The sequence below is a fragment of the Apodemus sylvaticus genome, chromosome X (assembly GCF_947179515.1).
Source record: "Apodemus sylvaticus chromosome X, mApoSyl1.1, whole genome shotgun sequence".
NCBI lineage: Eukaryota > Metazoa > Chordata > Mammalia > Rodentia > Muridae > Apodemus > Apodemus sylvaticus.
Window position 1 is genome coordinate 101147287 of NC_067495.1, and position 14615 is coordinate 101161901.

General features: G+C 40.1%; 1 protein-coding gene and 1 pseudogene across 1 annotated transcript in view; one reads left to right on the forward strand and one right to left on the reverse strand.

Moving 5' to 3' along the window:
• The first annotated feature begins 871 nt into the window (after positions 1-871).
• Radx (RPA1 related single stranded DNA binding protein, X-linked) overlaps positions 872-14615 on the forward strand; it is a 72435-nt gene continuing 58691 nt past the window's right edge. Inside the window, exons 1-3 of the mRNA XM_052170874.1 lie at positions 872-1627; positions 11560-11702; positions 12628-12820. Coding sequence (XP_052026834.1) covers positions 985-1627; positions 11560-11702; positions 12628-12820 — 979 coding nt within the window. The 5' untranslated portion in view covers positions 872-984. The remainder of the gene's footprint in view (positions 1628-11559; positions 11703-12627; positions 12821-14615) is intronic.
• Positions 4539-5215, reverse strand: LOC127675444 (28S ribosomal protein S11, mitochondrial-like; annotated as a pseudogene).

The window sequence follows — 14615 nt, forward strand, 5'->3', positions numbered from 1 at the left end:
GTTAATACATTTCATGTGTGATCACAGACTGGGTACACTGAATAAACGTTGTATCTTTATTCTAACTCTTCTGTTCAGTGTACTTACTTGAAGTTTTATTTGAAATATGCTATGTATACAAGAAATACAATTTCTGAAGCTGTGTTTTCTTTCAGTGTGCTGCCCCAAGTACTGTATAAAAAAAATGCATTTAAGGAGTCTGATCTGAAGGAAGATCTTTAGCAACTCAATTCTACAATTTCCTAGTTTCGTGTACGCTTACTAGTTCATCCACCCTGCACTTGGTAGCTACTACAGATAAGTATGCTTATGCTAGCTACTAACAATAGCAGCTAATATTTTACTGAGAACTTTTGTGCTAGTGCCTTTCCTGAAGGCTGTGCATACATTATCTGATTTTGTTTATACTACAAGAACAGAATTGCCACATTTATATTTCTTAACTACAAAGCACTAACTTACTACTAAATACACACGAATGTGATAACGCTAAAACATTTTCTTTTGTCGACCTAAGTCCCTGCATCAGGACTGCTGGAGCCTCACTTTTGCTACTTCCTATTTTCCACCACCTCTCAATGCTCTCCTTGGGGGGCTGGTCGGCAGCACTTCGTGCTCCTCCTTCTGGCAGCTGTTTTGGAAACCCAGACAACCCTCCCCCTTCTCTCCTCCCATACCCGTGCCTCCCCTTCCCCCAGATGGACCTTAGAGGGCTAGGGAACCCGAGGACCGAATTATGTCACCTACTTCTCTCGTGCATCTCCCTAGAAACACTGTCTCAAAGTCTCAAAATAGGGGCTCAAAGCACCGGCGGGAAAGCTGATGCGCACGCGTGGAATCTTTTGAGTCTCGCTCCTGGGCGGAACCAGACCAGTCCGAGCCAACCGCTTTGCGTTTCAGGCTAGAGCGGAGCGTCTTTTCTCTGGGTTTTTGAGCAGGGCAAGTGAGCTTTTTGGAGTGCAAGGAGTTCGCGGTTACCTCACAATGTCGGGTGAGTCGGGTCAGCCTCAGCCAGGACCCTCGCACACTGGTCTCTACTTAAAGCACCCGGAAAGAGATCAGGCTGGGGTCCCAGGAGGAGTGATCCGAAGAGCTGGTGGCCAAAGGCACAGGTCCTGGATCCAAAAGGTTATAGAGCAAATAACTGGCTCCCCTAGACAGTGTGTCACCCTCTCGGAAGTGGTGCCTGTCACTGTACTGGCCGTCCAAAGATACCTTTTAGAGGATGAGCCGCTGGATACAGTTCCCAAGCCTCCTCTTTACTGCTATGATGTGACAATCTCAGATGGGGTGTACCAGGAGAAGTGCTACTTAGACCCCAGTTTAAACTTTCTCGTGTATCAGAATATTCTTAAAGTTGGCATAGAAATGAGAATTTCCAGAGTCTCATGCCTTTACAACGAGAAAAGATTGGGCCAGGGAATCTTGTGCATAGATAAGGTCCACTGTGGGGAGACCCTAGATGTCATTTCTGTAGAAACTCCATTTAGAAACAGAGCCCATGAGGAAAAGCCAGAGAGGCCTTTAAGAGGGGGCAGGAGTCACTACCTGGCTCTGTGGAATAACGAAGATCCTTATGGAGATATATGGAAGACCAACAAGCAACCGGAGGAATTCAATTTTAACAGTAAGTAATTGGAGGGAATTTAAGGCAAGCTTTAAAGAGTGTTCGAAACCTGGCAAGGTGGCATACACCAGGAAGACCCAGCATCTGGGGCCCTGGGGCAGGAGAACTGAGGGCTAATTCCTGGGTAGTCTGAGCCCCAGAAAGACACCTTGTCTCAAAAAATAAACAGCAGCAGCATTAACAGCAGCAAAAACAGATAAAGAGTTTGGAAGCTCATGATAACCGAAAACAAAATGCTTCTCTTTTGTTCATTACAAGATGGGGGTGGGGTGGGGTGTGAGGTAGGGAAATAGTCTTAACTTTAAGTGGTCTGTGTCCTCTTGGTTTGATTTCAAAGTGCCTTGAAATACCTTACTGTGATTTAAATTTAGTTAGTGGAAAGATTGAAGACTTGGTTCTCAGGACTCCTCCTGTGATGCACACACACACACACTCACACACACACACACACACACACACACACACACAGTTTTAATTAATATTAGTTCCAGTCCTATTTCAGTAAAGAACACTATGTAGGTTGAAGAGTGTATTGATTTGGATTTTATATAAACACAAAATAGTTCCAGCATTGTATGTTTTAGCATTTAACATTTGTTCAAAGAGGATGTTCAGTGATATGATAATTTATATTGACTAAAACATCACATTTATGTCACTGAATGTAAAACCCATGCAAGTATTATTTTTTGAAGGTGTGATGATTATAGAAAGGCTTCAAGTGATCATTTTTCTTGATACAGGAAGTTCATATTTCCTGTATCAGAAGTAGGAAGTCAGCCAGAAAATGGAAGTTTGTCATCAAGGAATGCTCTTAGTATAATACATGTAATTAAGGCAGAGATAACACTACAGGTTGAACACATAAGAAATGGGAGGGAAAATACCAAAAGAAAACCAGAAAAATTAAAAAGACTATAATATACATTTGCTGGTTTTAGATCTTTTTTTTTTTTTTTTTTTGGTTTTGGAGGCAGGATCTCATATATGTCAGGCTAGCCCCAAACTCTTGATCCTCCTACCTCTGTCTCCCAGGTGTTGGAATTACAGGAGTACTTGACTATACCTGAGGATTTCCCAGGTTTCCTCATGCTCAACCCCAGATTTCCTCCTTGCTAAGCAAGCACTGCACCCACGAAACACACCCCCTTTTCTCTTTATCACAATTCTAAGTCATAGGACAGCATTCTATGACAAGCAAGCGTGGCAGACTTAAACATTTAAGGATAACTGGTTCAAAAATATGTATTTATTATTATATCCACTCAAAATAAGGAAAGAAAATGTTATTCACATTTGTAGTCAATGACTGCTTAGATACCTAAGACATGAAAGCAACCTACCCGTGGTGTAAATGTTTTTCATTTATAATTTTAAACTTCAATTTGTAAAAGGACAGTTGCCTTAGAAGAAATAAAAGGGGACCAATAATTTATAAAAGTGTACTTGATTTCTGTTCTTAAGAAAGTCATATTCAGTAGGTATAAAAGTGCTATTTTATTACAAAAGCAATGCCCATATGCTAAAAATTCAAACTGTGCATTTTAAAGTATATTGTGCTAAAATCATGAGGTCTGATTGTATTAAAAGCATGGTGGTAAAATCTAGGAAGTGACTAAATCAGGACTTCAGGTTTGCTGTGGGTTTGAAATTGTAAATGAAAAAATATGAAATTTAGTGAAATACATCTTTAACATTTATATGCCTTAAACATCTCTATTAAAATTCCAAGCTTAAGAGTTTGGTATACATTTTTGAGAAAATAAAATTAATTGTGTAACATTTGCACATAATATATTTTAGGCATCTCTGGGGTATTTCTATAAATACAATATTCCACATGCAGAAATATAACTTCTATAATTGTACCAATGTAGGGTAATTTATTTTTTTAGGCTTTCTTGGTATTGCAAACTGCAAAAAAAGCAAAATGAGCAAGTATTAATTGTATTTGAATATTTATGTTGAAATGATGGATTCCTAGAAATATAATTACTGGAGTAAAGAATATTTGAGTTTTTGATTTCAGTGGGTATTGATAAATTATTTCCTGAAAATTATTTTCTGAAAATTTGCACTGAATAAAATTTAATAGTATATGTATGAGTGGCCATTTCCCCATATCTTGCTCTTCTGAAATAATGTGCTTTGTCTTTATCTTATCATGTCTTCATTCCTGGAGTTAGGATGAACCTAAGGTCAGGTCTCCTATGTATCCCAAAAGAAGGGCTTCATAGCTGAGCCACACTCCAGGGTTATCTTTTTATTATTTATTTACTGGATTTCTTTGCTAATAGGTATTAAGTTTGTGATTGCTATACACTGCACATTATTTTTTTGTGGTATTCTGTCACTTCTCTGTTAGCTTTGCTTATGTTCTGTGCCTTTGAATCTTTTTTATTAAGATTTAGCTTTACACAGTAACATGAGAAAGGGTTATCCAACCTGATCAATTGTACTCTTACATGGTCAGCTTCCATCATGATCTAGAAAATTTCTGGTACCCAAAAAAGATTCAGTCTTCTTTCTTTCTTTCTTTCTTTCTTTCTTTCTTTCTTTCTTTCTTTCTTTCTTTCTTTCTTTCTTTCTTTCTTTCTTTCTTTCTGTCCTTCCTTCCTTCCTTCCTTCCTTCCTTCCTTCCTTCCTTCCTTCCTTCCTTCCTTCCTTCCTTCCTTCCTTCCTTCTTTCTTTCTTCTTTCTTTTTTTTAAAGAGAGAGAATAGTCCTTTATTTTCAGAGCAGGCTGGAGCTGGCCACAGTGGGCTGCAGTTCCCACTCCCTCATGTCCTAGAGGCTAGCCTCGGCACTTCCAGCTTCAGTGCAAGGAGAGGACTGTTCCCCCAGGAGGGCTTGAGAACAGCCTGCTCCCTCAGCTTCCACAGTGAGCCTTCTGTAAGAGTCAAGACCTTAGGTCAGGTCCAAGTGCAGGGCTCCCTTCCCATCATCACAGCCTTGAGTCTTCGGGGTCGGCAGCCATTGTGTGGGACAGGGGTGTTGTCTGTGATTGAGATCACTTCCAGAACTCATTCACACACACACACACACACACACACACACACACACACACACACAGTCAGTCCTTTGATGGTAGACCAGCGTCCTGGTCCCATGCCTTTCACTATGACTGTGATGTGGGTCACTCCCTTTCCTGAAGGTTTTGTTGCTGCAGCTACGCCTGCTGTCTGTGCTGCGATGCTGGTGCCCTTCTTGGCATTGCAAAAGCCTTCTGTGCCACAGGAGGCGCGGGCCAGTGTTGGTGGCAGAGGCTACCTGGATCTGTGTGTTGTTGTAAGTCGCTTTAATGTGTGCAACTGGGACTTCCTCAAATTTCATCCCTGCCCACTACAGTGAGCTTTCCTGTCCTGGAACCGAGGGTAAATGCTAAAGCTACTGGGAGACGCTTCATTTTCACTGTGCTGCCTGGTAGCTGAGTCTTCTAACCTCGGGGCTCCGGTGTGGATAGTTTTAATTGGGGCGATGGCCACAAGCCTGGTCAGGTCATCCCAGGTCCGGCCCAGGACCGCAGGAGCCACGATCCAGAGTTTCTTACAGACCTGCACGACTGAAATTCAGATTCAGTCTTTTTCATTCCTTGTTTATCTCTTACTTGAGAAGTGGCAGTTCACACTGCAGCCTTACAAGCATCCTTTTTAAAAAAAATATTTTCTACTTATTTAAAAAAAAAAAAAAAAAACCTATGATTTTCAAGCAAGGCCAGGATGGCCTTGAACTTCTATCCCCTGCCTCTAGCTTCCAAGTGCTGGGACTACAGTGTAACAACTGTGGATTGTTTGTATGGTTTGCTTTTTCTAACTTTAATTTTTACACTTTTTTATTTATTTGTGAGTTTGGAGGGTATGGCAGAGAACACATAAGTACCTTGCTTTCGCTGTGAGTGGAGGAAGGTCATGAGAGAACTCTGGGATAGAGGTTCTCTGCTTGCACCACCTGGGTCCAGGGCAGCAAGCTCTTTTACCCACTGAGGCAGCAGGCTAACCTTTTCTCTTACCTTCCAGCCCAGGCGGGCCTGGGACGCACAGTCCTCCAGTCTCTCAGATCACAAGCATGTGTGCTGTTATGCCTAATTTTTTGTTTGTTTGTTTGATCATTATTTTTTGATTTTTATTTTATGCCTATGGATGTTTTGCCTGCATGCATATATGTGTACAGTAAGCTTCACTGGTGTGCGACGAGGCCAGAAGAGGGCTGTTGGATGCCCTGAAACTGGAGTTTCAGATGATTGTGAACCATGTGGTGGCTGAAAAACTGAATACAGGTCTTATGCAAGAACAGCAAGTACTCTTTTATTTTTTAGATTTGCATATTTATTTATTTATTTATTTATCTTGAATAACCCCAGTTTCCCCCACCCGTCTCTTCACCACCCTCATCCACTCTTCCTCCCTTTCTCTTCAGAAAAAAACTAGGCCTCCCAGGAATATCAGGCAGCCCAGACACATCAAGTCCCACTAAGGCTGGAACACGGCAGCCCAGTAGGAGGAAAGGGTCTCCAAAGCAGGCAGCAAAGACCGCCCCCGCTCCCACTGTAAGGGCTCCCACGAGATGAACCTGTGCAACTGTTACATATGTATCGAGGACCTAGGTCCGCCCGTGGCAGGCTCACTGGTTGCCAACTTAATCTCTTTGAGCAGCTGTGGGCCCAGGTTAGTTAATTCTGTGGGTCTTCTTGCCGTGTCCTTGACCTCTCTGGCTCCTACAATCCTTCCTCCCCCTCTTCCACAGGATTCCCCAGGCTCCCCGAGCCTAATGTTTGGCTGTGGGTCTCTGTATCAGTTTCCATCAGTTGCTGGATGAAGCCTCTCTGATGGCAGTTGGGCTAGGCACCAATCTATGAGTACAGAAGAATATCATTAAGAATCATGTCATTGAGATCTTTGTTTTACAAGGAGGACTAAGGGGGGGCAGGGTCATGAACTTGTCACGAAGGGGAAATTGAATGGACATTGCAAGTGGAATGAGGGAGGCTGATGGTCTGGATGGTGGAGTGGGGCCAGAAACAGGAAGGATGGGGGAAGTGGGGAGGATACAGGGGGAGAGTACTAGGAGAGGCAACTGGCATGGGGTTGGGGGTAGAATCTCCTGGATGAGCTAGAAACGTAGTGCAATAGAAACTCCCAAGAGTCTATGATGATGATCCTAATTAAGACTCCTAACAATGGGAGATTCAAAGCCTGAACTGGCCATATCCTGTAACCAAGCAAGATTTACAGTGGAGGCACTGGGACACCAACCCAGACACAAAACCTACTACCTACAATTTGTCCTGCCTACAAGATATGCTGGTGGGGGGGGGGGGGAGGTAAAGGTGGCACAGAACTTGTGGGAGTGGCCTCATAGGGGGACTGGAGAAACTACTTGGTTTTGTCATTGTAGAGTAATAGCAGTCCTAGACAATATGCAAATTATTGGATCTAGCTGTATTACCGAAGACTTTATGCAAAACAGGGATTTATTTTATCTTTTATTTTATTTTTGATGTAGCCTACAGAACAAGCTGGCACGGGACATCTGTTCTCTTTCTCTAGCCTCCTGTGTCCTAGGATTAAGAGTTTATAGCACCAAATCTGGCATTTTATGTGTATGTGGTGTGTGTGTGTGTGTGTGTGTGTGTTGTTAGATATTGAACTTGAAGCTTGCCCAGGCTATACAAGCACTTTACTACTTAGATATATCTTTAGCCCCTTTTTTTTTCAATTTTGTTACAGAGTCTGGCTTAGTTGCCTAGATTGGCCTTTAGCTCACTCTGTAACCCAAGGAGGCCATCTTCAGGCCCTAGACTCTTAAATGATTGAGATTATAAGCCTGAATCACCAGCCCGGGTTCTATTGTGAATTTTTAAAGCACAATGTATTATTAAATTTATCCTGCCTACAAAATATGCAGGGATAAAGATGGAGCACAGACTGAGGGAACAGCCAACCAATGACTGTCCCATCTTGAGTCCTATCTCATGGGAGAGAGCCAAGCGCTGACACTATTAATGATACTGTGCTATGCTTACAGACAGAAACCTAACATAACTGTCTCCTGAGAGGCTTCATATAGCAGCAGATGGAGGCAAATGCAGAATCAAACAGAGCCTGGGGAGTCTTGCAGAAGAGTGGGGGATAGAAGTGAGCAAGTCAGTGGGGTCAGGGAGTGGGTAACAAGAAGACCCACAGACCTAACCTAGCACCATGGGGCTCACAGAGCCTGGCTTACCAACCAGGGAACATGCAGGAGTTGCACCTAGGCTTCCTATACATCTGTATCAGATGTACAGCTTCGTCTTCATGTGGGTCCCCTAAATAGTGGATGGGGGCTGTCTCCATCTCTGTCCCCTGCCATTGGATCCCCTTCCCCCATACTTGGACTGCTTGGTTGAGACTCAGTTGATGAGTATGTACCTAGACATACTGGGACTAGATGCCCAACAATGAGATGATACCCAAGGGGAGGGGCTTCCCTTTCTCTGAACAGAAGGGCTAGGAGCAATGGGGGAGGGATTTGTAAGGATGTGACTGGGAAGAAAGGAGGGAGGGGTTGCAATTGGATATAAAGTCAATAAAATAAAATAAAAAAGAATATGTGGCTGGAGAGTTGAGTTAATGTGTAAGTGCAGGAGAGCTTAATTTGCAAGCATAAGACCTGACTTTAGAACCCAGAATCCACATAAAATAAAAGGCTTGCCATAGCTTAATACTGTAGTGGTAGAGACAGGCATGATAGACCCAATCTAAAAATGTCAGAGTGATAGAACCAGACCCCCAATGTACTCCTCTAATAATGTATTCTACCTCCTCTAATGAACATATGTTCATACAGTTAATTTTGTAACTGGCTAATACCTTTTTGGTGAAAGTTACCTCAACAGTACCATAATTTTTCTATATATTTCTTTTTGCCTCATTCTATTCTTTCTGATAATAATGATATATACAATCTTAGTGGCATTTAGGTTAACACTGATAAATGTGAGTGCTCTACCCAGACCCCAAAAGTGATTTCTCTGGTGTGTATACACATGTGTGTATCTGTGTTGATGTAGTTGCAAATGTGCACATATGTTTGGAGGCCAGAGGACAACCTGGGACTTCATTCTTTAAGTGCCATCCATTTTAGTTTTGAGACATTATCTCTCACTGGCTTATAACGTGTTAAAGTTATACAGTAGGGTATCAGCGAGACTGAGGGATTTCTCTGCTATCTCCACCATGCTCAGAATATAAGACTGTACTGTCATGTTTAGCGTTTTTATGGGGGTGGTTCTGGGAGTCATGTTTGTAAGACAAGCAAATTCCTGCATGTTCCCCCTTCAGTCCCTCAGTTGTGTTTCATAATTCAAGTTTCTGAGTCACACAATAAATGTCTGATTCATTATGGTTGAGGTAGGTCATGTTCCCGGGGGTTTAACATATCCAACAGAAACTACATATTTTTTCTTTTTCTTTTCTGTTTTATATATTTTTATTGGCTATTTTCTTTATTTACATTTCAAATGTTATCTCCTTTCCTGCCCCCCAGAAACCCCCTATCCCATCCCCCTCCTTGCTTCTATGAGAGTGTTCCCCCAACCACCACCCCCACTCTCACCTCTCCACCTCCAAATTTCCCTACACTGGGGCATGAGCCATCACAGAACCAAGGGCCTCTTCTCCCATTAATGCCTGCCAAGGCTATCCTCTGCTACATATATGCATCTGGAGCCATGGGTCTCTCCATGTGTACTCTTTGGTTGGTGGTTTAGTCCCTGGGAGCTCTGGGAGCTCTGGTTGGTTGCTGTTGTTGTTCTTCCTATGGGGCTGCAAACCCCTTCAGCTCCTTCAGGTCTTTCTCTAACTCCTCTGGAGGGGACCCCATGCTCAGACCAATGGTTGGCTTCTAGCATCGGCCTCTGTATTTGTAAGGCTCTGGCAGAACCACTCAGGAGACAGCTATATTAGGCTCCTGTCAGCAAGCACTTCTTGGCATCCACAATAGTGTCTGGGTTTGGTGACTACATATGGGATGGATCCCCAGAGGTGGGGTAGTCTCTGGATGGTCTTTCCCTTAGATTCTGCTCCACACTTTGTCTCTGTCTTTGGATATTTTGCTCCCCCTTCTAGGAAGAGCCAGAGTATCCATTCTTTGTTCTTCCTTCTTGAGCTTCATTTGGTCTGTGAATTGTATTGTGGGTATTCCAAGCTTCTGGGCTAATATCTACTTATCAATGAGTATATACCATGAGTGTTCTTTTGTGATTGTGGTACCTAACTCAGGGTGATATTTTCTAGTTCCATCCATTTGCCTAAGAATTTCATGAATTCATTATTTTTAATAGCTGAGTAGTATTCCATTGTGTAAATGTACCACATTTTCTGTGTCCATTCCTCTGTTGAGGGACATCATACGAATTATTAGGACTTCTGAGACTGCTAGTAATATATTTTGAGAATTTGGAAGTGAAACTACCCATAGTGTCTTAATATATTATAAATTGTTTTAATAAATTGTATGAATAATTAAAACAATTTAAACTCATAACAATAAAGTATAAATGTGACCTTGCTAAAATAGTGACTAGCTGATACATATCAATAGAAATGTTTCAACAAATGTATATTATACATATATATGTATATATAATACATGAAATATGTAATGCAGATTTACGCTTGAAAATTTATTTTGCAGACTATGAAAACATGTAGAGAGAATTGAAAATGGAACCCCTTTTAATGGTATAAGAGTAAATGGGATTTAAAATTTATGGTGAACAGCCTTTACACAGCATTTGTTCTCACTTATACCTGGAGATTAAAATATTTCAAAATAAATTATATGGTGTGTGTGAAGATAAGAGCTATGTGGAAAACCAGTGCGGGCGGGGAATAAGTAAGGGTTTGGTTTCAGTAGAGTAGTTAGAGAGACCATTGAGCAAAATTGGGATAGGGGAAAAAGGAAGTCCCTTACATATCTAAGAGGAAGATATTCCAGAAACAGAGTAGCAAGTGAGAAAATAGAGCCATATGCAGTACGTTTGGAGAAGATGGGGCTTATCTGGACAAAAGGGACATGAGGACAATACATAAAAATGATGTGTCAGAAACAATTCTCTAGGCTGCCACGAGTGCTGGTAGTGGAGCACGCCTGTAATTTCATTTCATGCTTTGATGAGGGTGGAGTATCATGATTATCAATTCAATCTGAGTGAATAAATAATTGTGTGTGTGTGTGTGTGTGTGTGTGCGCGCGCGTGCGTGCATGCATACACTTTTTATGCAAATGCAGGCTTGTCAATTTACATGTGACTGCTTACGAGTGTGGAGTCTTTGCCTCTGCATTGCCATCCACAGGAAAACTATCCACCTCTTTTGAGACAGTGCCTCTTGTTGGTCTTCAGCTCACTAATTATGTCAGTTTGTCTGGACCTCTTTCCTTCGCTTTTCCTGTGCTAGGATTACAAGCGTATGACAAGCATTTTACCAATGGGATCATCACATCCCCAGAGTCCCAACTTTTAATTTTTATAAGTTAAATAAATGACTGTATTGATTAAAGGAAACAGATCAGAGAAAAATATTGAGAGATGAATTTGGATCTAAGATTTTTATAATTTGATGAAATGGTTTGGTGTGGAAGAAGGAAATTAAGACAAAACAATATTTTATTTTATGTAAGTATTTATCTCATTCTCCATGGTAAGTCCTATACATATTTTAGTTGTGTGTGTGTGTATGTATGTATATATATATATATATATATATATATATATAGAGAGAGAGAGAGAGAGAGAGAGAGAACTATAAAGAACTATATAGTCCGGCTTTCATTTATAAAGCCTAGCTGACAGGAACGAGTTGCATATCGTTTGGCTAGCAGTTTTAACATTAGAATAGATTTTTGAAACTATGATGGCATAACAAATACAATTTTTATCCTTTTATATTTTAGACACCAAAATAATATCTCTCTCTCATCTTGAGATGACCTGGAACAACAGAAAGAATTTTCCTGCCTTGCTTGTAAGGATTCTGCACAAGTCAAAACTGCGATACTATGGAAAACCTAATAAAAACATGATTGAGCCGTATCAGGTACAAGTAGTACAAGAATAATATATGTTTATTTAAATGTATACATTATAACAGACACATGTTAATCTATATTGGTAAAAATTGTTTGTTTACATTACATTCTACAGGCACACTTTAAAATTTTTGATGTATATGGACTTTTTTTCACTTCAAAGTAATTTTCAAGTTGATTTTTCTCTTAAAAATTCTTTGGAATTTGGCATATAGCTCAGTGTTAGAGAACTGGCCCAGCATGTGCAAGGCCATTGTTCCATTTCCGTTCCCAGCACCACAAAAGGTATTTCAAAAGAGAAAAAAAAAACGATATCTATATATGAGACATAGGTAGCCATGCTTTTAGATTCCGGTTCTAGCTGGTCTCTTTCACACTTCTTTTGTTTTTAATCTTTTCTTCTCTGCACTTTTTGTTACCAGCATGTAAGCAGGTTCTAGTCTCTGGCTGAACTTTTTAAAAGGAAAGCACATCCCTGTACCGTTTTTTTTTTTTTTTTGTTTTTTTTTTTTTTTTTTTTTTTTTTTTTTTTGCCTCTCCTCTTTCTTGCCTTTCATTTACTTCTCAGTGCAATTAGCAAGACCTTCAAAATATGAGGCTGACCTAATCCTTCTGGTCACTGTATTGTGTGCTCGCTCTATGTATGGTACTGTGCTAAGCATTGTGGGAAAAGTAAACATAACTAAGATTTGTTCTATGCCTTTGAAGTTAATAATCACACATTATAGTTCTATCTCTCTGACTTCCAGCATCTTGTAGCAGTCTTTTAGCTTAGCAGCCATAACAGAGTTAACAAATGAGTCATTACTAATAAAAAATTAAATTTTAAGTGTCATTTTTCTGTCACTATAAAATTTCACAGATAATACCTTGTTTGCCACCTATATAGATAAAAATAGCAAATGTATATATGCTTTTACCCTCTTCCTCTAGACCTATTTGGAGGTTGCTGACAGTTCAGGCATGGTGTCAGTGATTATGTGGAATGCTTTGTGTCCAGAGTGGTATAAAAGTTTGAGAGTGGGCTTGGTTCTTCTGCTTCAAGATTATTCTGTGAAAAAGAGCTATCCATTAAGAATCCAGCCTGACCCTGTGGATCCACAGATGAAACTAATTTCTACAATGGGTTAAGTATCTAAGTGATTGTTCTCTCATAGCTGTCTTGCTTATGTGGCTTTGCAAACTGTCATATCAGGCAAAAGTCTGTAAAAATTACTGAAGCTATTAGAAACTTGCAAACTTAAATTCGTTTAAAAAACTTTTAAGCACTTACTAAATTAATAAACATGTTAACTTATTAGTGCATTTATTAAGAATGATGATCTGAGACATTTATTGTTGACCAAAGAATGAGTTCCATTTGGGATATACTTAAATTTATTTTTGTTCAGTTTTGGTATGTAACATTAAGTTAATCACTTGAGTACTTTTTATAGTTGCCATTAAGTACTATATTATAATGATTTTTTTATTTCACATATTTCATTTTATTTTATTTTTTTTATTTTTTATTCGATATAATTTATTTACATTTCAAATGATTTCTCCTTTTCTAGCCCCCCCACTCCCCGAAAGTCCCGCAAACCCCCTTCTCTTCCCCTGTCCTCCCACCCACCCCTTCCCACTTCCCGGTTCTGGTTTTGCTGAATACTGTTTCACTGAGTCTTTCCAGAACTAGGGGCCACTCCTCCTTTCTTCTTGTACCTCATTTGATGTGTGGATTATGTTTTGGGTATTCCAGTTTTCTAGGCTAATATCCACTTATTAGTGAGTGCATACCATGATTCACCTTTTGAGTCTGGGTTACCTCACTTAGTATGATATTCTCTAGCTCCATCCATTTGCCTAAGAATTTCATGAATTCATTGTTTCTAATGGCTGAATAGTACTCCATTGTGTAGATATACCACATTTTTTGCATCCACTCTTCTGTTGAGGGATACCTGGGTTCCTTCCAGCATCTGGCAATTACAAATAGGGCTGCTATGAACAGAGTAGAACATGTATCCTTATTACATGGTGGGGAGTCTTCTGGGTATATGCCCAGGAGTGGTATAGCAGGATCTTCTGGAAGTAAGGTGCCCAGTTTTCAGAGGAACCGCCAGACTGATTTCCAAAGTGGTTGTACAAATTTGCAACCCCACCAGCAGTGGAGGAGTGTTCCTCTTTCTCCACACCCTCTCCAACACCTGCTGTCTCCTGAATTTTTAATCTTAGCCATTCTGACTGGTGTAAGATGAAATCTTAGGGTTGTTTTGATTTGCATTTCCCTAATGACTAATGAAGTTGAGCATTTTTTAAGATGCTTCTCCGCCATCCGAAGTGCATATTATAATGATTTTTATTAAATTAAAAATATTTTATTATTGTCTATGTGTGTATGATGTGTATGGTGAGCCTGCCTATTCCCCCATCTCCTTCTCTCCATCTCTCTCTCTGTCTTTCTCTGTCTCTGTATCTCTCTGTCTCTGTCTTTCTGTCTCTCCCTCTCTGTATTTGTGTGTGTGTGTGTGTGTGTGTGTGTGTGTGTGTACGTGCTTTTGGAAGTCAGTGGAGAACTTTGGGAGTCTGTTCTTTCCATCCACCTTGTGATCTGAGAGGATTAAACGCCAATGATCAGGTTTACACGGCAAGTGCTTTTAACCCACAGAGACATCTTGTTAAGGATCACCTCGTTAATTTTATCATTTAAAACCTTTATTTATTTTTACATAATAGACAACATCATAAATCAAGAAAATAGGAATGATATGTGGAATAATATAAAGTAGAAGATATTATAAAATATTATACAATGTACCAATATATAAACATAACCATGGAGTCTTTATAGATATATAAATATATATATATATCTATGGATATATAGATATGCATATGTAAGATGAGTAAGCTTTTTGAGTGAATGACAAACACTGACG